This window comes from Microplitis mediator, chromosome 3 (assembly GCF_029852145.1).
Source record: "Microplitis mediator isolate UGA2020A chromosome 3, iyMicMedi2.1, whole genome shotgun sequence".
Lineage (NCBI taxonomy): Eukaryota > Metazoa > Arthropoda > Insecta > Hymenoptera > Braconidae > Microplitis > Microplitis mediator.
In genome coordinates this window covers 21,490,383-21,513,669 of record NC_079971.1, presented here as the reverse complement: position 1 = coordinate 21,513,669, position 23,287 = coordinate 21,490,383, and the positions used below count along the sequence as shown (strand labels likewise).

The following is a 23,287-nucleotide window of genomic DNA, read 5'->3' as shown; positions in this document are numbered from 1 at the left end:
GGCTAGCCGTTAAAAAAAATCCGATACTTATTGTTTTATTATTTTTTATCTTGCAAAAAAACCCACCACCAGCACCCTTTTTCCATCTCTATACCGATGGATCTTGTTGTATACAACCAAGCAATTTCTTTGGTACACTAAAATCGATATTTCATGGCTAATCACCAGTATTTCGGAGGCGTGGAAAAGGCATTCGTTATTTATAGTGTCGCCTCAGGATACACCTGGACGAAAACGAGAAGCATCATACGTTGAGGGAGGTTTTTACACAAATGACAATTAAATAAATATTATCTCCTCAGAATTATCTTTAGATAACTATGCTACAATTACACATGTTTTGTTTATTTTTCGAAAATATCTGATCGAAATTATTTTTCTTCTTAGAAAACAATTCCTTCGTCCTCGATTATTTTTTTTTCAGGCGTAGATTAATGTAAAAAAATTAATTAATAATAATTTTCATGCAGAAAATTTATAATTTTGAACTTCAAAAAAATTAAATCGCTTTTGCTACTCCCCCTACGAAAAAAAATATATAACGAAGCAAAACTGAATATATGTGATATATGTAAAAATATATGTCTTATATATGCAGTTTGGCCTGGAAAAATCTGTATATATTTTTTCGTATGGGTCATAGTTGAAAAATTTGTTTTTCTGGCTGGTAATATTTTCAAAATAGACAATATATAAAAAAAAAAATTATATTGTTTAGAAAATAATTTTCTTCTCTCGATATTTTTTTTCAGACGTAGATAAATATAAAAAAAAAAATTAATAATAATTTTTATGCAGAAAATTCAAAAAAATTGAATCATTTTTTTACTGCCCGCTACGAAAAAAAATATAGAGCCCGGCAAAACTTAATATATGTCTTATATATGCAGTTTGGCCTGGAAAGATCTGGATATATATTTTTTTCGTATGGGTCATAGTTGAAAAATTTGTTTTTTTGGCTGGTGATATTTTCAAAATAGACAATATATAAAAAAAAAAATTATATTGTTTAGAAAATAATTTTCTTCTCTCGATATTTTTTTTCAGACGTAGATAAATATAAAAAAAAAAAATAATAATAATTTTTATGCAGAAAATTCATAATTTTGAAATTCAAAAAAATTGAATCATTTTTTTTGCTGCCCGCTAAGAAAAAAAATATAGAGCCTGGCAAAACTGAATATATGTCTTATATATGCAGTTTGGCCTGAAGAGATCTGGATATATATTTTTTTCGTAGGGGTCATAGTTAAAAAAATTTATTTTTCTTGCTAGTGATATTTCATAAATATATAATATATAAAAAAAAAAAAAAAATTTATTAATAAATACTACGAATATCGCTATATGTTTTTGTACAAATTTCAAATGTATATTGACATATATAAAAATCCAATTAGCTTTTTGACTTCAATAAAAATATTTTAAGTGACAAAAAAAAATTGTCGTAAAAATTCAAAAATTATTTTTTTACAAAAAACAAAAACTTGATGGTCAAAAAACTAAATATGAAAATAGTAATAAAAATCCATGGGATTGTAGTCAGAGCCATCGAACATAATTAGCTAAACTTTTTTCAATACATATATATGTACATATATATAGTAAAAAAAATAAAAAAGTTCAAAAGGGGGCTGAAAAAAAACTAAAAAAGGGCAAAAGTAGTTAAAAGCAAAAAAAATAGTAAGATAAAGGAATATGTGTTCAAATATGAGTCGCTCACACACTCATCGACCCACATTACAAAAGTGCATACGTGGAATAAAGAGTAAGAAAGAATCCAACAATAACACTAAAGTTAAAGTAAGAAAGAGTTTAAGTCAAAAGAAATAAAGACAGACTTAAATGTTTTTTTTTATTTGTTATTTTTCATTTTTAAACGCTTTTTTTTGCCACACTAATAAACGTACGCGAATTCTTATTTCTCATTTCTCTCTCTCTCTCAGTCTTTGGTTCTTTTTCTCATATATGCCGACGTATTTTCTCTGTTTCGCGAGAGAGTGCAAGTGAGTAAAACTCTTTCATTTTGGCGAACCCTGGCAGCCCTAAGGGCTCCAGACGGAACGCTTTTAAAATTTATTGACAATCATAAATTTCGAAAATAAAACCTTATATTCCATAGCACGCCGACCAACTTACCAACTATCCTTCTCTCTCACTCTCTCTTTCTCGACTTAACTTACTTGCTCACTCTTTTTCTTATACACTCTTTATCTTACTCTTTTCATTATATCATTCTATTTCTTTTTAAATTTTTATCCAATGGTCAACAAGCTCTGTCTCACTTAAACTTTATTGTTACGTTGGCTCTTTGTTACACTCGATATTAGTATTTCTAAAATATCAGGGTGACCCAAAAAGAAAATCGACAAAATTTTATTTAAATTTCGTATTAAAATTTCAGTTTTGCGCATTTTAAAAATCTACGAAAAAAAAAATTTGACCGAAGAATTTCTAGGGATCACTCCGAAATTTTTAAACTTTTGATAACTTGAGAAAATCGAAAATTTTTTTGTCATTACGGAAAATGTCATCAAATAGAAGATAAATGAACTCTTTAAAACTTTTATCTGAATATATAGTTTTCGAAATGTCGAAATTTTGAAATTTTACGAATATGAGTGACCGTTAGATGTTAATGTTAAGTGTTTCTAATTTTTTTTATCAGCAGTTTACGTAATCATAAATAGAATACAAGGGAAAAGTAAAATATATGGTCGAGATCATATATTTTAATTTTTGAATAAATTTTAAAATTTTGTCGGTTTAGATTACGAGTAATTTTTGTCGCTAAAAAAATTGCACTCAAATACAGTATCGATCATATCGAAGGATGATTTAAAATTATCTAAAGTATCATATTTGAAAAATTTCGAAAATTTTAAGAGGTTTTGAAAAACTCATTTTTTGAGGTTTAATTTTTTTTTCTGTCATAGTATTCAAGTAAGAAGTAAAATTTTGGTACAAAATTAAAAAATGAAATAGTTTTCTCAATAGAAATAAAGAAGAATTCAATTCTAAAAAATTTTTTTTTTTTTTTTTAATATTTATTTAGAACCGCATTAACTTTTGGTCCTTAGCGACTATACATTGACAGTTACAATCTATACATGGGTTGAAACTATAATATCAAACAAAACGGAGAGAACAACAACATAAATGGCTGCGGTATTTGAATCAGGGTAATGATAAAGGTTATACAGAATTTTGTATATTAAAGTTGATGAGTATCTCCTTGATTGCGTCCAGGTGTTTTACGTTGTTGAGGATTTCGATTCCGCGCGTTTTCATCCCCCGACAAAATATCCTATCAGCAAAATTTATCTTTTTTATTTAAATATTTTATTTGTACTCCCGTGTAAAACAAATTGTTGATAAAAGGTTAAAAAAGTGTTGACTATTCTAAACTTTAAAATTTGACACAATGACGAATTTTTTTTAAACGATTTTCAAACTTTTAAAAATGCACAGAAACAAACAATTGACTTCATACTACAAATTAACATTTTTCAATGCAAAATACGTTCAGAAAAAACGGATTTCGAATTGTTTCTGAACGTTTTTCATTTCATCATATCTTAATAATATTTAGGACAGTTATTGATTTTTCCCTTGAATTTTCAAAAGTTTAAAAAACGTTCAAAGAAAGTTTGGCGTGTCACGTTTTGAAGTTCAGAATAGTGAACACTTTTTTAACAATTTTTTTTACACGGACTATTTACAACTAATTTGGGTACTTGTTTTTCAGAAAATTGTGGGAATTTATAAGTAAAAAATAACTACCTATTTAGAGTGCTAGCTTGTCAGAAAAATTGTAAAAATTATATCAAAAGATATTTTGTCAGGAACATTATGTCTGGAGATATTTTGTCGGGGTATGAAAACGCGCATTACCGAAGATTTCTAGTAGATTGGTTGGTAGTTTTAAGTATTCGTTTACAATTCTCAGTTTGGAGCACTTAATGAGTACACGTTCAACGGTTAGGATCTCGTTACGTTACCTAATTAATTTGTATGTGCATTTTAAATTTGTACTTTTGAAAAACAATAATTTGAAATTCCGTTAAAAGCCTGCAATATTTAATTTATTCTTCATAACTAATTTGTACTAAAAATTCTAAAGAACAAACTTACGTTAAAGTTTGTAAAAAGCTTTTTTATAAAAATTTCATTCTCGAAAAATTTTTTTCTCATATATTTTGATCATCTTCTATAGTTCAACCAAAATTTTTATTTAAAGTTCAAATATAATGAACCCACGAAAATAAATTTTATGAAATTTTTTTCACCCTCAGATTAAAATAGCGAAATTAATATCAATACATAAACGAAATTTTGTAGATAATTTAATCTTCCATACAAATAAAAGCTCAAAAAACTTCTAACGTGAATGTAATCGTTTAGAAAACAACTAAAAAATTTATTATAAAAAAATTTTAAAATGATAGGAAACGTCATAGAAATTTAATTTTTGATTAAAATTTAAATTAAAATTAATCATAAAAATATCACGTTGGTGTCAAGAGGTCTAAGAATTTTTTTTTTTATAAAAAATTTCATTCTTTACAAACGTGTTTCTATAATTTTTTTTGTATCTTGAATAATTTACTCAGATTTTTGATTAAAAATACTCAAAAAACAAATTCCAAGATCATTATTATTAGTATTATCTATTTTTTTTTTACATATATTCTCTATTTTACATCATTACATTATTAATTTTTTTTTTTTTTTCAAAAATCTTCAAGATCATTAATCAATGTCTGTCTTTCCTTAAAACTTCTCTCATATTTGACATTTATATATTTTTCATTTTATCATTATAAATAAAAATTCTTATGTACTTACCCACACACATATAGATATACATATATATATATATAAATATAAAATATTTTTTTCATGTCAATTCATTTTACTTCAATCGACTGCGTGTCTTTATCTTGATTTCGGCATTCTTATATCATCCTCATACATATATCTGTATACATATATACCTATGTACATATATACATATACACATTTACAATATACATACGTACATATATAGATATGTATATAACTGCCAATGAAAGAGTAAAAAAGAGTATCTTCCAAATCATCATTCAGAAGCTGCATCAAAAAAAAAAAAATCTCTTGCTGCATTCTCACGATTTTAAATCCTATTGATCTTATCAATTTTTAATGCAAGTTATTCCAAAAAGATAATTATATTAAGAGGATACAAAAAATTATTTTTTTTTTGTTTTACTTTTTTCTTTTTTCCTTTTTTTTTTTTTATAATTTTTTGGTAATTTTTTTTATCGATAATGTCAACTGTTGGTTAAATAAAATTTAAGACGATTGCGGTTGTATATGTATGTATATATGTATATATATATATGTATGTATATGTATATATATTTAGTGATGTGCTCTTGATTTTCTTGCTTCTCATCGTTGTTGTTATTCACGTACTTATTTATTATTTATTATTATTATGATTATTATTATATATATATATTTTTTATATATATCTACTGGTGAATTCACAAAGTCTCAAGTTACACGTGTTGCTTGTGGTCGACCGATGATCCCTGCGAAATTCAAACCGTTACTAAGATCACATCAAAACATATCAGTAGAGAAGTTGATCAAAGTAATCACCTCATTAATCACAGTCTTTAATTTCACGTGAAAGTTTCAATTTTTTTTTGTTGTTTTGTTTTGACTTTTTAAGATACTATTGTAATTAATTTTTTAGTGTTATAATTATACTCTTATTAATTGATAATTTATTGAGTCGATAAAAAAAATTTTTTGATGGAAAAAAAAGTAAATTAAATTTCTGAACTAGTTGGATATGAAAGCATTATTACGTAAAAAATATATAAGAATATGTGGGTATTTATATTAATTTCGTGATGATTTTTTGTTAACGAAAAAAAAACGATAGCTTTTAAGAAGAATTTTATAATTTTGGGGATTGAAAAATTATTGGTAGTTATTTGGGAGGATTTTAAAAATTGGGGGGTTATTAGTCATGTGGGTTTGTAGGAGATTTAATTAGCTACGAAAAAGCCCAGTGGTGAGTCTGTAAGCTCGAGGGTTTGTTAGTTATTGAGTGCAACTTTATTTTTTATTTAAATTCCTCTCAAATCACTCGTCACTCCTAAACTTTGGACATTGCATTTAAAAGTTGCATGGCTATTTTTTAGATAATTGCGCGGGCTACAAAAAAGCTCGGGGATCAATAGATAAATTAAAAATATAAAAAGTTATGGGGGTTTGTAAAATAATGTCAGAACAATAATTTAAATATTTATTACGATAATTAAATGACCGACAAAAGCTCAATGATTTATAAGGCCGCTAATAATAATGCAATTAAAAAATATTTAAAAATAATAGTGGGGTAAGATGGTACTCGTAAAATGTAAATGAGAACAACTAAAAATGTGTTGAGGGAATTATTTTATTTGTCACCTGACACAAATGTCATCCAGCTCGCGGTTTATTATTAATATTTAATAAACTTTATTTAACAATTACAAGATCCTTAGTAAGGATATTCTCCAAAATCCCTCCCTACTTTAACACAAGAAAAAAAATCCAAGCGTGACTTTAATTACATTTTTTTTCAGTCAATAAATTAATTTTTAAAAAATTGAGTGACTTTTAAAAAAATGTCAATGTGTCCCTCCCAAAATAGATCATAGATTATTGAACGTTATTTCAAATAATTCCACGATTTTACTGTCGATATCCGGTAATTAAATCGCGAGGCTTGTATAACATTTTCAATGAAACATTTATCTATAAAAATGGCTAAACATTTTTTTAAATTTCTTTACCAAATTACCATCCAAAAATCGCTTGTCTTTTTTTTTTTTAATATTTTTCATAAAAGACCCGTCCATTATTTTTCTTCTCAATTTTCAAGCAGCAGCTTTCGGCTGCCCAATTTTAAAACACAGTAGAGACAAATTTTTAAAAATCAATTTTTTAGTATTTTTAGATCCAGTCGTCTTGCAGACATTATTCAATACATATTTGGAAAATTTTATGTTTGTCAGTTACTGTATTTGAAATTTGGCAGCCGTTTTATCAAAAAATTGTCTCACTGATTCCCGATCCATTTCGTTAAAAAACTTATTATTAAAATTCTAATACTCACTTACAAGATTCATTTAACCTAAAAAATTTCCATCTTATTTCCAAATGCCCAAAATTCAATATTTTCTCAAGCCCCTTTTAACCCGCTTTCCTCTAATAAAAAAAATTAAATTCCTTATTTTAAATTTCTTCATTGAATCATTTAACCTCAATAAAATATACCCGCAGATCTAAAACATCTAATTGATTAAACATCTAATGCATTAATAGATCGCTCTATTTATTAATAAATCCTCAAATTTTCGTCTAATTCCCACATTATTTGAATCCTCATTCCACATAACAATAAAAAAAAAAACTAAAATAACAATACAATAATTTTGTTCCATTGTACTGTTGTCTGTTAAATGGGATGTAAAATAAAGGAAAGGAAATATTTAAAACGTCGTATACGAATGATGGAATGATCAATGAAATATATGACTAATTTAATGCAATCATTTATATGTTTCTTAGTTATTATTATTATTTTTATTAATTCCGTAGGCGTACTTTTCTAAGTAAAGTCTTTATTTGACTTAATATGAATAATTGTTTGTGATTATTTAGAATTGAACATCAGTTTTGACATTAAATATTTAAATTGGAATTCAATTTTCCCTAATTAATATTTTTTGTGTAATTATTTATCATGTTAATTTGATTTATTTAACAATAAAGAGATAAATGAGTAACAATTATTTGTAATTAAAGCTGTAGATTAGATGTCTGTTTTATAAAAATATTTTTTAACGACAGTCGGATAGCAAACAATGACAAATTATTTTTCGTGTTTAATTTTTTATGATAAACTGTTTAGAGTGTTTAATGTTTTGAGTATTTTCAGGTGTCAATATCGAGTTATATTCTTTGTTTGTGTTTTAAATCACTCATCAGTGTTGCGGAAAATATCTGATACATATAACATTTTTTTTGTTTAGTAATATTGAGATAATTGTTTGAGCTAATGGTTTATTGATACTCTTAAGAATTTTTATTTGTTGCATTTTACAGTTTATTTAAACCGCTTTATTGCCTTTATATTTAAAAAAACTTAGAAGTAGCGTAAGTCGAAATCTGAGGCATACTTTTAACCTAAATGAGCATTGAAAACCTACACAAAATCACTGGATCACTTTCAGCAATTTTTTTTTAGCCTTAGAATTTTTTTAAATCGACCCTCTGTTAGTCCCAGGCTGCCTGTAAGAGCCAATCCACCCTTGGGTGTCATCAATCTACTGGAGAGATAACTGGATCACTTGCATCAATTTTCCAGTAGTCCGCGAATTTAACAATTTAACCTTTTTGTAGTATTCCTTGCAAGTCCTTCCTTCTGTTCAGTCTAGTTACAGTCGACTCTGTCTAAAGGTTCTCTGCCTAAAGGTTCCCGCTGTCTATAGGTTCCAGGATACATTGCTTAAAGGTTCCCGAATATTCCTCCACCCGCTTTCTCGAGTGACGAATCACAATTCAGTTTTCGAGCGCTAACTTTAAATGCACGTTTTTTTGAGGTTATGCTTACTGCGCAATGTGTTCGTTTTAGCGTGCGCCTTGGCGCTCGAGGGGAATATATTGTAGGGGAAGTGCTGATGGTGGGGAGGGAACCTTTAGGCAATGGTCCTGTCCCGACGTGGAACCTTTAGACAGAGTCGACTGTACGTTCGTTCCACGATTTATGTCTATGTAAGTCTAATTCATGCCTCCATAAGTCTGAGTAGGTTTAATTCAAACCTTTGTAAGTCTAAGTAGAGCCATTTCAAGCTTTTAATATGATTACGTTTTACAAAGTAGGTTTTCAATGCTCATTTAGGTTCAAAGTAAGCCTTAGATTTCGACTCAAGAGCTAATTTTTGGTTTGTTTTCCATTTTGGTAGTACAGTCGACTCTGTCTAAAGGTTCCACGTCGGGACAGGACCATTGCCTAAAGGTTCCCTCCCTACCATCAGCACTTCCCCTACAATATATTCCCCTCGAGCGCCGAGGCGCACGCTAAAACGAACACATTGCGCAGTAAACATAACCTCAGAAAAACGTGCATTTAAAATTAGCGCTCGAAAACTGAATTGTGATTCGTCACTCGAGAAAGCGGGTGGGGGAATATTCGGGAACCTTTAAGCAATGTATCCTGGAACCTATAGACAGCGGGAACCTTTAGGCAGAGAACCTTTAGACAGAGTCGACTGTAGAAAAAAAAGATAAACGTACACTGTAAGAAATCGAGAGTGAATACGAGTTTTATTTAAACCCGAACTAACTACGATTCGGAGTTTTGGAGGTTAGAAAAAAATTCACTCCGAATGGGATTTTTTTTGAGCGCAGGAATTTCGTAATGCGGCCATTTTATTTAGGGTCAGAATTAATTTGATTTCAGAATTAAGTTTTATTTTTTGTTTCTAAAATAAAAACATTTTTTATACAGAACAGACTAAAACTTTTGAAAAGTTCAAAAATAGATCGTGTCCAATAAAAATCGATCAGATTTAAAACAGGTCAAATTTTTCGACCCGACTAAGGTTTAACGAACGTCATTTTTTTATTTAAGAAAAAAAATAAATCATTGACTTATAAAAGACTTCATAGAGTATGAAAATATTGGAAAAATCAGTGTCAAATTATTTTCAATTTAAAAATGAATTGCTGCAGGATTCACTGCTAACAATCAACATTCTCTGGACTCGATTCATCTAAAAGTTCTGAAAAAAAAACATACGATAATTTAATCAAAATTAAAATTCATTTCGTTAAAAAAATGTCTCAAGCTCTATTATTTTTTAATTGCATTATATATACTTACATTCTACACACATATTATTAGATACCGATCTGTAACCTTGTTTACATTGACATACATTATTAATACAAACAGAATGTTCTGGCCAACAACGTTCATTACTCCAACAAAATTCTCTCAAAAGAGGAAGACACGTCGCGTTATTTACCAAAATATGGTTATCATCTCTACAAGTACATTTTTTTTCATCTGAGCACTTGGTATGCAATAAATCCTTGCAGTTTATATCACTCCTACATGATTTTCCGATGACAGCTAAAATAAGAAATGAAATAGAATCATAACTTCTTAGATTTGAGTCATAAAAAAAATTTTTGAAAATCCAAAAGTGCACATCTTAATCGCTCATTTTATGTTTAATTATTACTTTTACTTTACACTATTAATTAATTTTTTTTTATTATTAATTTTTATTCAACTTATAAATTATCAATTTGATTTTTTTATTTATTATTTTCAGTTTAATATTTTTTTATTAACATTTTTTTTAAATATCCCGCCTTTTTGTCTTAGATGTCGCTCTTTTTTTTTCAAACCTATACTGTTACGCTAGTGCTGCCGCCAGTAGTTGATGGAGAGAAAAAATGAAAAAAATAATAACAACAGTAAAAATAAAAATGGCAGCTAAATTTTTCGTGATTAATCAGTTTTACGTTTTTAATTAATTACAATTAAACTAAAAGGATTTAGATTGTGATTTTCCATAGGGTTCTTGTGATAAAAAATACAAAGATAATAAAAAAAAATTTGGGCCGATTAATTGTGTCTATCGAGAGTTATCGTGTCTACGAAGTTTCATACGTAACAATTGACAGCACTGGTTTCTTGAGTTTAAATAATTTATTTTAAACTAATAAAATAACTAATCGACTTAATATTAGGTTCAAATTGTTCCTTAATAAATATTCTATATGCTAGTATACATTTCGACCAATTTTGGGGTAACTAATGGAGTGCAGAAATATTTTTCTGATATACTTACATGGAACACATTGCTTTTTGGACTCTGATGAAACATAGTTAGGTAAACATTCACATTTGTTAAGCTCGCACTTTGAATTATGTAATGTCAGGCAGTCTGCTGTAGAGTGACAATAATCTCCCGCCATTGCTAATAATTATGATACTTTTTGTTTAATTTACATCAATTAAAAAATTAAAAAACAAAAGTAATAATTTTCATACTTGGTTTCGTACACGTGAATACATTTTCTTGGTTACCATGTCGCTTTAATACTTTACATACGTCATTTTTATCGCAGCATGGTATTATATGCAAAGGATTACACTGCCATGAAATTAGAAAAAAATAATAATATATAAATTTAGTATCTATGCTCTGTATAAAATTTTGAGTCCGCGGTGGTGTGAATAATTGGGTGTTCAAATTTTCAACACTGCTGGTGTGAAAGTTAAACGACGCACAATGTTGAATTCTCATAAAAAAAAATATATATGTGACATTAGAGTGTCTGTTATTTCCCAAATCGATTTTTATTTACCGATCGCCCCCTGAATCTTTAGTTTATGAAACAAATGAGAGTAAAAATTTGATCGAAGCATATTCTGATAGGAAATTGAACGCTCTACAAAAAAGTTCTCTTACACAGAAAAAAAGAATATCTTGACGCAAGAAATATTTTCTATTATGAATTGAAGACAAAAATTTTTCTGGGCTCAAGAATTTTTTTTCCCGCCTAAAAAATTTTTTTCTTGTTCCGAGAAAATTTTTTCTTACCCCAAGAAAAGTTTTGTTTTCACTTTATAATACAGAAAAATTTCTTGGGTCAAGTAAAAATTTTTTGCGCCAAGAAATCCTTTTTTTCTGTGTATGAATTTTCGATAAAATAACTCCTTCAAAAGTTATTTAACGTTAAACTTGTGTTTATTGTCAATTCTATAATATTTTCAATTCTATTTTCATTTTTACCTTTTTTGGCTATAAAACCGTTGAAATAAAAGATAATTATTATTATCACTAGAGTACCAATGATCATTTATGTCGATATCATGGCTTAAACAGAAAATCAAGGGAAAAAAATTGATTTTTGAAAAATAAAAACGATAAAAAAACTTAGGATTTGCCATGAACATGAAATTAAGTTTAGGGGAGGGTGGGGCAGAGCGGCCCCCCTAAGCCAATTATTATTTTTTGTGGCTTTCAACCATAAGATCACTTTACTTTTGTCCTATTTCGAACAAATTTATGGACATTTTGCCAAAATTCTGAAAAAAATTTTTTTTTTTTTGTGGGGCAGAGCGGCCCCCCTTCAAAAAGTGATAAAAAAATTTTTTTTTTCGTTTTTTTTTTTTTTTAATTGTTTTCATCATTAAGAATGTTTTTCTTTCTCTTGACAACTATTTTTGGTTTTATATTACTCGAAAAAAATTTTTTAAAGCGTAAAAAATCGTTCACTCTCGATTACCTTAATTACTAATTGTTATTTAATAAAAAAAAAAATCAATTCTATAATTTTACTTTATTTCAAAAATTTATCAACTAAAAAAAAAAATTTAATTTTTATAAATTTTTAGTGACCAAATTTGCCTCTTACATAAAGAAACGGCCGAAAAATATGAAAAAATAATTTTTTCGGAAGTTTCGGCTGGTCCATTTTGCCCCAGGTGTTGTGCGTAGGGCTAGAAATGTGGAATTATAATAAATTTTTTTTAATTTGACGATAAAAATATGAAAAAATCACTTTTTTTTTATTTTGGGCTTGTCCATTTTACCCCAAATGTCATGCGTAGGGGTAAAAATGCGCAAACATATCGGATTTATAGTAATTAGTCGAAAAAAAAAAAATTTTTTTTTTGGTCAAAATTTCAGGGGGGCCGCTCTGCCCCATGGGGGCCGCTCTGCCCCACCCTCCCCTATATAGTATAAATTCAAGTATTAAAATCGGTATTTTGTGGTTACTTAGTGGATTCAATCCTAATTAATTAGAGAATAAAGACAATCTGTAAACAACAAACAAAAAACACTACACAAGTTTATTTGCTTTGTTTGTTTCAACTACTGCTTACGGATCACCCTAATGTGACATATATGCATCAATGTATCGACTATATGGGACATATATGTCATTTATATATTTTTTATGCGGGTTAGAAACCAATTTTCCCATAAAAATAAAAAAACGTTCATAAAAAGTTCCAAATTAGAGGTTTTTGTAATTTATTAAACGGGGGTGAAACGTAAAGCAACGACTCCTGGCCAAGGATTTTTTTTGAATAATAAAATGAATACTCACATAAAAACCATAATAAGTACAATCATTGATTGGATAATATTTACTCCCATCGGAAAGATATAAATGATCTAAAATAGAAGCTCGGGTAACAGATGAAATAAGTAATATAATTTCAAGTATCATTTTTGGATATGAAATTGTTATTTATTTTTTAAATTATTAACCAGTTTAGTACTCTAGCTCACAATCCTCGAATTTGGTGTACAGTTAATATATAAAGTTCTTTAAATAGTTTATTATTTTTTTTTATCGTTGCTAGTTCCCGGCTATTAAATGTAATTATAAATAAATGAAAAGGAAAAGAAAATCATTAAATACAAATAACGGATAGAGCGCCATAAAAACTATGATAAAATTTTTTTTTAAATATTTTATTGGTTCAATAACTCATAATTATTTTGTTTTTCAAAAAATTTTTCTACTTAAATTTTTATAAAAACAATTTTGTATGAGACATTGGCTGTAATAAATATTTAAAAATGATATTCTTAGATATATTTATTAGACAAAAGGTTAAAATTTTCTGAAACGCAAATTCTCATCTAAATCCCAATAAAAGTTTAAAAAATAATCAAATTAACATTTTTATTTAAAATCAATTAAAAATTATTCTTAAACTATTTTTTTGTAAAACTTTAATCCATCCTTGCTCTATATATAGATCATATATGTTTTATATATATTATGGATCATATATGCTTCAAACATACCATGGATCATATATACTTCATATATATCATGGATCATATATGCCTCATATATATTATGGATCATAGATGCTTCACACATATTATAGATCATATATGTTTTATATATATTATGGAGCATTATATATGATTCATAGATCATATATAGCCTACATATAAGTATATATGACTCACATATAGATCATACGCACTACATATATGAAGCATATATAGTCAATTTTCATATATGACCTAATGTGATTCCTTCATTAAGAAATTTTTAAAATGTCGATTTTTTTTAATAAACTGAAAACTAAAATAAAAATTTAGTAAGATCAATGTCAAAATTTTTAATCTCTGGAACCAAATATTGAAAACGATATGAACTGAGTATGAATATTAAAATTAAATAACCTTGTGTAGTCCTATTTTTTATTTGAAAAAATAAATATCATAGAGCATCATATATGATTTATGGTCATATATGAAGTTTACCATAAATATATGATACATATAATCCATATATGCCCAGATACAGAGCATACATAATCCACATGTGATGTATACCAATTTATAGAGCGTATATGACACATATGTGAAGCATATATGATTCATAAATCATATATGCTTCATACATATATCATAAAACATCATAAATGATTCATGGATCATATATAATTTATGGATCATATATGATTCAGATATGTGCCATATATGCTCTATATATGGATATATCTGAGATATGGATTACCCATGCTCTGCATCTGAACATATATGGATCATATATAGTATATATGTTAAATTTCATATATGACTATATATTATTCATTGTTAACAGGATTCATAAACTTCGGACATTAAAATATGAATAGTTTTTGTAATTAACATAATTGTTTAAAAAATTTATTTTAATTACATCCCCGGGAAAAAAGTTCATATCTGGCTATATATAATTAGAAATGACCATATAAGATCATATATGTTTATATATGAGTCATACATGTTCATATATGACCATATTTAAAGGTAAAAAAATTTCTTCTAACTTATACACTATTCATGTATGATCAGACATGACCAATTTTCATATATGACCTTATATGAATGCTCATATATGATCATATATGGTCAGACATGAACTTTTTTTTCCCTGGTCAAAATCAACACTTCTACGATTCCCAAAAATTTGAATCTCCTAGAACCAACTATGGAAAATAAAATCAACTGACTTTGAATATTAAAATTATACAATCCTGTGTGGTCCTAATTTTTATTTTAAAAAGTACGTTAATAAAAATAAAAAAATAATAAAATTTAAAAAAACAAAGAAAGAGATCATTAAAGACCTCGTGATTTCTCATTCGTGATTTTATTCCGTGGTATACCGAATCGATCGATTCGCAGAACGTAATCGAATTCTCAAAACACCATCAACCTTATATATATATATATATATATATATATATATATATATATATATATATATATATATATATACATACATTTATACATATATGTATAAATGCGGGAGTATATGCCTTAAAGAATACAAAACATAAACGTTTATATTCCATTTCACTCACTCAAACTTAAACTTCAATAAACTTATATACAAGACTTGATGATATATATATACGTATATGCACAATATAGCATACAAAGAGCGTCCTCGTATATTCAGTGAGGGTATATTGAAGAAATTAAAGCGATCCCCATAGTTATTCCGACAATTGTTTTGTCTGCATCAATAACGATCATCCGATTCTCCCACGAGGTTATATCAGCGATCCAATATATATATATATACATATATACATATATGCACAAATAGTTTTCAACAAATAACAATTTAACATTTTTCCTAATCTTTTTTATCATTATTTATAATATATATATATTTCAATTATGAGTTATGCATACGATAAATGAGCCAATAAATGATAATATATAATCTAATTTATGATAGATAAATTCGTTTGTATGTTATATGTTTTGGTTTTCTGTTTCTGTTTCTGTTTCTGCTTTGTTTTATTTAAATATAAATAAAAAGAGCATCAAGTTTTACTCGAATGAGAGCTTGAGAATAAACGGCGGTAGGTCTTAATTCTGATCTCGGATAGCTGGTCTCCGCGAAGTGGAAAAAAGGACAAGAAAACAATCGATTGACCCAGGTCGATCGCCACACGTACAGTCAACATCCAACGCTCTGTTATTTTTTTTTTTTTTTACCTTCTTCTTACTCTCATTCTTCACCCACGGTACGAAATCGACACTCAGAAATGGAGCTACAATCAAATAACATGTATCTGATTTAAAATAACGTCATTTTTTTGTTCACCAAAAATGCAACTTTTTAAACCTGGGTTCAAATTTTCATTTTTGAATTCATAAAAAGTTCAAATCGTAGCTTTAAATCACATTTTTCATGACCTTGATCAAAAATTATAATTCAATTGATCATTTCTAATGGTTTCAGGCCATGTACCAAAAACGCGTCTATTGAAAATTTTATCACAGCCAATGAAAGCTGATGTTTTTAAACAGCAATTTGCTTTTTTGTCGACAGTGACGTTTCGTTTCCACATTCTTGGCGATAAAACGCGAGCCAATTACCGTATGGTAATTTTAAAATAGTCATTCTACAGCTAAAAGTATATAAATAACTGTTTTTCTAAGCTATACTGAAGTGCGGAAAGTAATAAAAGATGCATTTTACATTTAGATTTTTCCTAAGAAAACTCCTAATCAACAACCGACATAATTTTGATTTAAAAATAAATACACCATAAAGGCATCTCGAATTAACAAAACAGCCTGTCGAGAATCCTGCTTGGTGGGCTAGTCTTTCTCATTGGAAAAGCGTAGACAGAGTCCGAGGGACGTCTAATTGACCACGAGCTCACGAGAAGACAACTACCAAAGGCGCGCGTGTATATCCTCAGTTAATTTATCTCTCTCATACACCAACAGTACAAGGCACAAGATTTTTGAAATTTCAAATCCGTATTTGCGTTGCAGATGGGCACAAGCCCTCAACAGCAAAACAGATACAGGTCCACCAGTCAAGCCCGAGCACTAGAGAGAGATAAAAAAAACTATCCCCGGCAATGTCACGGCCACGAAGTATAATGTTTTCTCTCAATTAAGCCTTAATTAAGTTAAAATTAACATCATGGATTCACTCTTCTTCCACCTTACCCTTGTACCCTTTTGCGCGTATCCTTAACTCCTTTACCCCTCGTCCTTCCCTATCGTCCTCCAGCTATCCACTTGTATACGTATATCTTCGTCCCCCAGTCCCCGTGATCATCGGGAGCCCGCGAAACCAGCGCGCGCGAGTGCCCACCTCTCTCTCCCCAGTGCTTTGGGTGGCCTCAGCCACGTACAGCCACCACTAAAAACCATTTCAATTCCCTTTCATTCCTCACTCAATTCATCACCAAACCTGCTAACAAACCTAATCAACGTCTATCCACCAAAAGATTCCTTGACCAATTACAGCTTATGACATTCATTAGAAGCATTATTACACTTAATTAGCACAAGTCTACCATCAATTTATCAATTGTTCATCCCAAATAGTCCGATCCATAAGAGGAAAATCCAAGAATCCTTAATTTGACTGGACACCTGCATCTGGGCCGATGGTAGCCAGCAGAATTGGCTCCTTCAGAATCAGCTTATTGATCATTCTGATTACTGGGACTTTTGTTCGAGGATGTACGAATAACCTGGTGGCTAGCACCACCACGGAGGTGTGCTCTACCACCATCATGTTGTGTATGTGGGGTACGGGGTTTACTATACTGAGAATCGAAGCCTTCAAGATAAACCAGGCTTCATTAGGCCGAGGATGATCAGACAACGCGATGTGTACCCCAACATTGCTGGCTTCCAACACAAGGTTCAGTAGCTCCAGCAGCTAGTGTCTCTGTGTGTCTGTTAACGTACACACACTGGAACTGGGCCTTAGTATTGGTACTGGATACTGTCGATGACCAACAAGACAACATCCGTAGATTGAACTGGCTAGAAACTATACGTGTCCGGTGTCCGGTGTTGTTTCTTTCACTTAATATATGCAGCCTTATACTTGTGTGCGAGTCCATCTGTGTCTTTGTAACACAAGGTGGCATTTATTTTTTAGTTTTTTGGGTAATTGACCATTCACTGGTTTTAAATTACACTCAGGGTTTACTCATTGAATGGAGTATATATTTATTTTATTTATATATTTGTTGAAGATATTTAACTGGTTAACAATTGCACGACAAAACGATTACCCGGTTGACTCATATCCCTCTTAGAGAAGCTAATTTCCTTAAAGTATTTGTTAACTACTAAAGTACGCAATAAATGTACATTATGTAGATATATATATTATCAAATAAGAATACAACAATTTAGTAAGATAAAGTACGAGCTTATGTATATATAAGTGTAAAACGAAACAATTTTTATATATTCGATCCAATGTAATTCTATTGTTTTCACGGACTATTAAGTTTCCCGGTAATGGTCAGCTTCCGGTTAACGAGTTCTTATATTTACTTATGTTACTTTACTTTAGTATGTATATATATATATATATATATATATATATATATATATATATATATATATATATATATATATATATATATATATATATATATATGTAGATGTATAAGTACGTATATTTTAAAGATTGTTGGTATTGCTATGAAGAACTGTTCAAATGCAGGAAAGGGTGCGCCGAGAAGCCTAATTCGGGCTTTAAGAGATTAAGGCGAGGCATCTCCACCCTCAAACTTTAGCTCTACGCATTCCCCTTTATCTTACTCATTTTTATTTTATATCTTATGATACGTTTTTAAAACTCGTAGAATATATAACTGACTCTCTTCCGCACTCACTCTACTCTACCGTGTCCTCGTGATACTTCCTTTCTCACGTTTAGTTAACAGCAATCGTGATATATTTATTAATTTCCGTTTATCAAGTTAACGCTTAACGCTATTAATATTTCGGGGTCCCTTCTTTAGGACACTGCTTAGTATTCGTTGAATACAGCCAAAAAGGGGCTTACTTATTACTTTTTACATGGAGAAATTATTCATTTGAAATCTTAGATTTTGTTTATTTTATGCCAAGGCACAGGTGAAATGGCAATTTCAATTACAGATTGATTACATACGAATGAATATATAAGGTTATAAACTTGAGTACATAATATGGTTATAGAAGTAGCTTATTGCTTTCAATGGTACGGTAAATATTTAAGATGCAATAAAGTAATATGAGATAACGTAAAAAACTAGAATATTAACAAAGAAATACAGTGTGACGGAGCTCACTTGATTCGATTTGATTAGATTCGTTTTGATTCAACTAATAATTTTAAGACAGTAATAAAGAGGCTCAACCTTGAACAGAATGAAGTCCAGACTAATTATCTAGATTTGAGAAATAATCAAACACTTTGCTTTTAAAACTTCTAAACTACTAGAATCCACAATATTACTCGGTATTTCTTCCCAAAGCTTGATCACCGTTACGATGTAGGAAATGATATGGTGTCATACAAAAAAAGTGGTAATATTCCCATCTTAACGATGTAACTATTCCATCTTTACATTTTAAAGATTCTCATTCTTTTATGTTAACTTTTCTTATTGAAGATGGTAAGCATTCTTATCCGAGATGATAATCATTACTATCTCAGTAGGCCAAATTTACAAATTTTTCAAATATAATCTCAATCTGAAACAATAACTATTCACTATTTCACAGCTATACGTATACTAAGTGGTATCCTTATTACTCTCTAAACATGAATAAGTGAAAATAAGTGAATATTCACTAATTCCAAGTGCAAACCGAACCACTAATTTCAAAAAGTGGTTTGGTTGGCACTCAGAATTAGTGAATATTCACTTATTTCACTTATTCATGTTTAGAGAGTATAGCTGTGAAATAGTGTACATGTATACACTATTACACATGTACACAGTGTATCCAAATACTATTTTTCAGTGGTTTTCACTGTTTCAAATTTAGAGAGTAAGAAATATTACTATCTAGACGGTAACTATTACTCTCTAAACATGAATTAGTGAAATAAGTGAATATTCACTAATTCAAAGTGCCAATCGTACCACTTTTTGGAATTAGTGAATATTCACTTATTTTCACTATTTTCACTAATTCATGTTTAGAGAATACTATCCGCAATAGTAAATGTTACTGTACGAGAAACGAATAATCAACATAAAAACATGATAGTGATAATCACATACAATATGGTTATCATTCCCTATTGCAAGATGGTAATAGTTAGTACTTTTTTTCAGTGTGTAGTAAAGCTGGACCATGTTGGCTACCTGACGAAAATTGAAGTAAGCACATGTAAAAATTACTATGGCCATAGTGAAATTTGAAATAGTCACAGCAATTTGGGACATACTCGTTGTCAATTATACTGTGGCCATAGTAATTTTCGTATGTACATAAAGTCCGCAAGCCGAAAATAGGTAAAAATATTTTAACTATCATATAAGTCTACAAAACTATTGGCAGTGAAGAAAAAATTATAAGCCTTTTTGGCTTTAGAAAGTTTTCTTAAAGCCAAAAGGGCGTATAAAAATATGTCCTTTTGGAATTAGTAACGCGATAAGTTTACAAATATTATTTATCGTTTTTTTGAATTAATAAATGAATACTTATCCTAAACCAAATACATATCATTACTTTAATGATACTATAGACTATTAAGTGAACATGTAAGTATCCTTAAATAAAGTAACCGAATCGTTATTCTGATGAAACGTCATTCGAAGATACATTGGATGGTCATTCTGACAATATTTTTCTCCGTGTGTTTGTTTCAATTTCCGCCAGGTGACCATCATGGCCCGACTTTACTATGACACCATAGCATTTCAAGCGCGAATACTTTTTCCGTGTAGGATTAGCATCAACCAAATGCTACCGAAGAAGATTATAAGCCATTTTGAAACAGGATTTGATACTTTGGAATCAATTTCTTTGTAGGAATGACCGTATTACCTATAGAATGCTCACCAGAACTGACGATAATTACTGTTTTCAGAAGCAATACTTTTGGAACAATGGCCATTTAGAATCAACTGAATGAAATGAAATGATTCGGTCTATTCATTAGTCATTAATCCCATTCAACTGGCTCGATTAATCCTTTCCGTTAACAATTCGAATCACTGTTTTCATAACTTATGGTAACCGTTAAAGTTTATGTACAAAAGTATACCAATATTAATAATTATAATTAAATATATAAGTATAGAAATAAAAAACAAAGTGAATCCTGTTGTAGTTGGCTCAGTTGTTTCAGTTGTTGTAATGCATTATTGAGTCATGTTAATCTGTATATCGTATATAATACGCATTATAAACGTACATTATCGCTGTGGTATATCCCATTCAAATGAGCTCTGCTTGGCTCTCGGGTGGATCGGTGCATCTCCAAACGAATGGATGCTCAATCCTATCTCTTTCTCTGTTGTCCACACATCCATAACTGGTATAGAAGTATGTAGAGCCAAACGAAAGCACATGTGACCGTATAAATTCATTCTCCTACTCCAGTTACCACACTCAGAAAGTCATGCCCCCCCACTCGTAGTACCCACGTTTAATTCAGCTTCTACTTCTTAAAAATAATTATGCTAGCACGAGTACTCGCGGCATATAAATCGCGGTATACCAGATGAGTGTGGATGCGCAAAAGTGAGGGCAGTTGTTACAAACTTGAGAACACACTTGCGCCGGTGGGAGTAAGCTTCTACCTTCCACAAACGAGGATTAACCGTTGCCAAGTGGCAGGTTCCAGATCAGATGCTCCGCCTTATATTACGCCCACGCTTTACCATTGGTCGATATTATTTAACCCGCCTTGAGGCTCATTTGCTTATTAATGTTGTAATCACCCGTTTGTGATTATCTTTTGTCGTGTTGTCTCTCCACTACTTCTACCACAACAACTTCTTTCTCTTCTTCTTCTTGATCTTCTTTATAATTTTCTTGCTCCCTTTAGCCTGGGTATCCCTGAGTACGTTGGTTCAATGAGCTTCGTCAGCAGGTCTCGATCTTCTTATTCTTATTCTTATTCTTCTTCTTCTTGGTGGCCCTTGGAATGCGACCAGTCTACGTCTCGCTTCTTATTACAATCTTCACCATTCCTTTCAAGCATTTATATTTCTTGATCTCTCGCCTGCTTTTGTGCTTCTTCGTTATGATGCCCTTCTAAAGATTCAGACCCTCATTCAATTTATTTATATCTGCATCTATTTACCAATAGCTTAACATACAGAAACCACCAATCAGTTTGTACCCTAGATCACCTTCTAAGGAAATCATCCCCAAATTCCCATTAAAGGATCGATCTTAAAGTTGTTCCATGTTTTGCTGGATCAACTTCACCGGCGTCGTGGATTTCAAATTATAATGCACATCATGATTGGCAATTAAACTAAATGACAATCATTTAATCCCAGTCAGCCAAACTAAATTAAGTCTTATTCCCGACAAATTAAGACCATCAGGAATTTCGACAAATTGGATGATGCATTTTCTTATACTCCCAGTTTCCTATTGGTGGAGCAATAAGTACACAAACTTTAAAAAAAAGTATATTACGCACTTTGCTGACTGATTACAGAAAAGAGTAACCAAAGAACAACAAATATCGCATGCGCATTCGAATTATCTCATTAAGACTCCGGCATCGGACTAAAGAAATTCACTCACTCATTTTGGTACCTATAAAGTCTTTAACTCACGCTGTTACGAACGACGTCTTAAAAACAGAGACTCATCATCTCCTTCAAGCCTTTTAAGTAAAATTTAAAAAAAACCCACACGGTTTTCTGTAAAGTTATAAACATCTCTACCGCGTTGGAAGCGAGAGCTGCTCTCATCATATTTTTAGAAACATCTACTGTCTGACAAGTTTCCTGACACTCTGTTTGTTTGTAGACTGTCGTGGGCTTATTTCTAAGTAACTCAGGAATTCTCGTTGAAAGTCGGAAATTTTGACTTATTAAAACAAACAGTTTTTATCAAGTCATCTTCCCAAAAGCTGTTGCCCAAAAAACAGTTGAACCAATCGAAAATCCAATAAATCATCTTCTTAAAAAATCCGTCCCAAAGTTACTTATCATTTTATCCTTCATATTATGTTAGGAAATGTATTAATTTAAAATATATATATACATTTTGTACCTACGTAATAGTCTTTGATCACAAATAGTGGCTTGAATTAAAACCAAAAAAAATTTAGATCCAAGTCATCGTCATTGTGTCCTAAATCTTGAATTCCTTATAACCTGAGTCGAAGTATAAAGGCGTGGTAACTTTACTTTTTTTATGTATCTTTTCTCGTCTCAAAAATGACTAATCATCAA

General features: G+C 29.8%; 1 protein-coding gene across 2 annotated transcripts in view; it reads right to left on the bottom strand.

Annotated features, from left to right (window-relative positions):
- Nucleotides 1–9,361: 9,361 nt before the first annotated feature.
- The window catches only part of LOC130664841 (uncharacterized), a 56,034-nt gene continuing 42,108 nt past the window's right edge, over nucleotides 9,362–23,287 (bottom strand). Inside the window, exons 1-5 of one of the 2 annotated variants that reach the window (XM_057464977.1) lie at nucleotides 13,180–13,375; nucleotides 11,111–11,213; nucleotides 10,908–11,036; nucleotides 9,929–10,180; nucleotides 9,362–9,827 (exon numbers count right to left, since the gene is read on the bottom strand). In XM_057464977.1, the coding sequence (XP_057320960.1) occupies nucleotides 9,826–9,827; nucleotides 9,929–10,180; nucleotides 10,908–11,036; nucleotides 11,111–11,213; nucleotides 13,180–13,302 (609 nt within the window). In that variant the 5' untranslated portion in view covers nucleotides 13,303–13,375 and the 3' untranslated portion in view covers nucleotides 9,362–9,825. Of the gene's footprint in view, nucleotides 9,828–9,928; nucleotides 10,181–10,907; nucleotides 11,037–11,110; nucleotides 11,214–13,179; nucleotides 13,376–23,287 lie in introns of those variants that run through there. The other variant, XR_008989474.1, reaches the window with a different exon arrangement.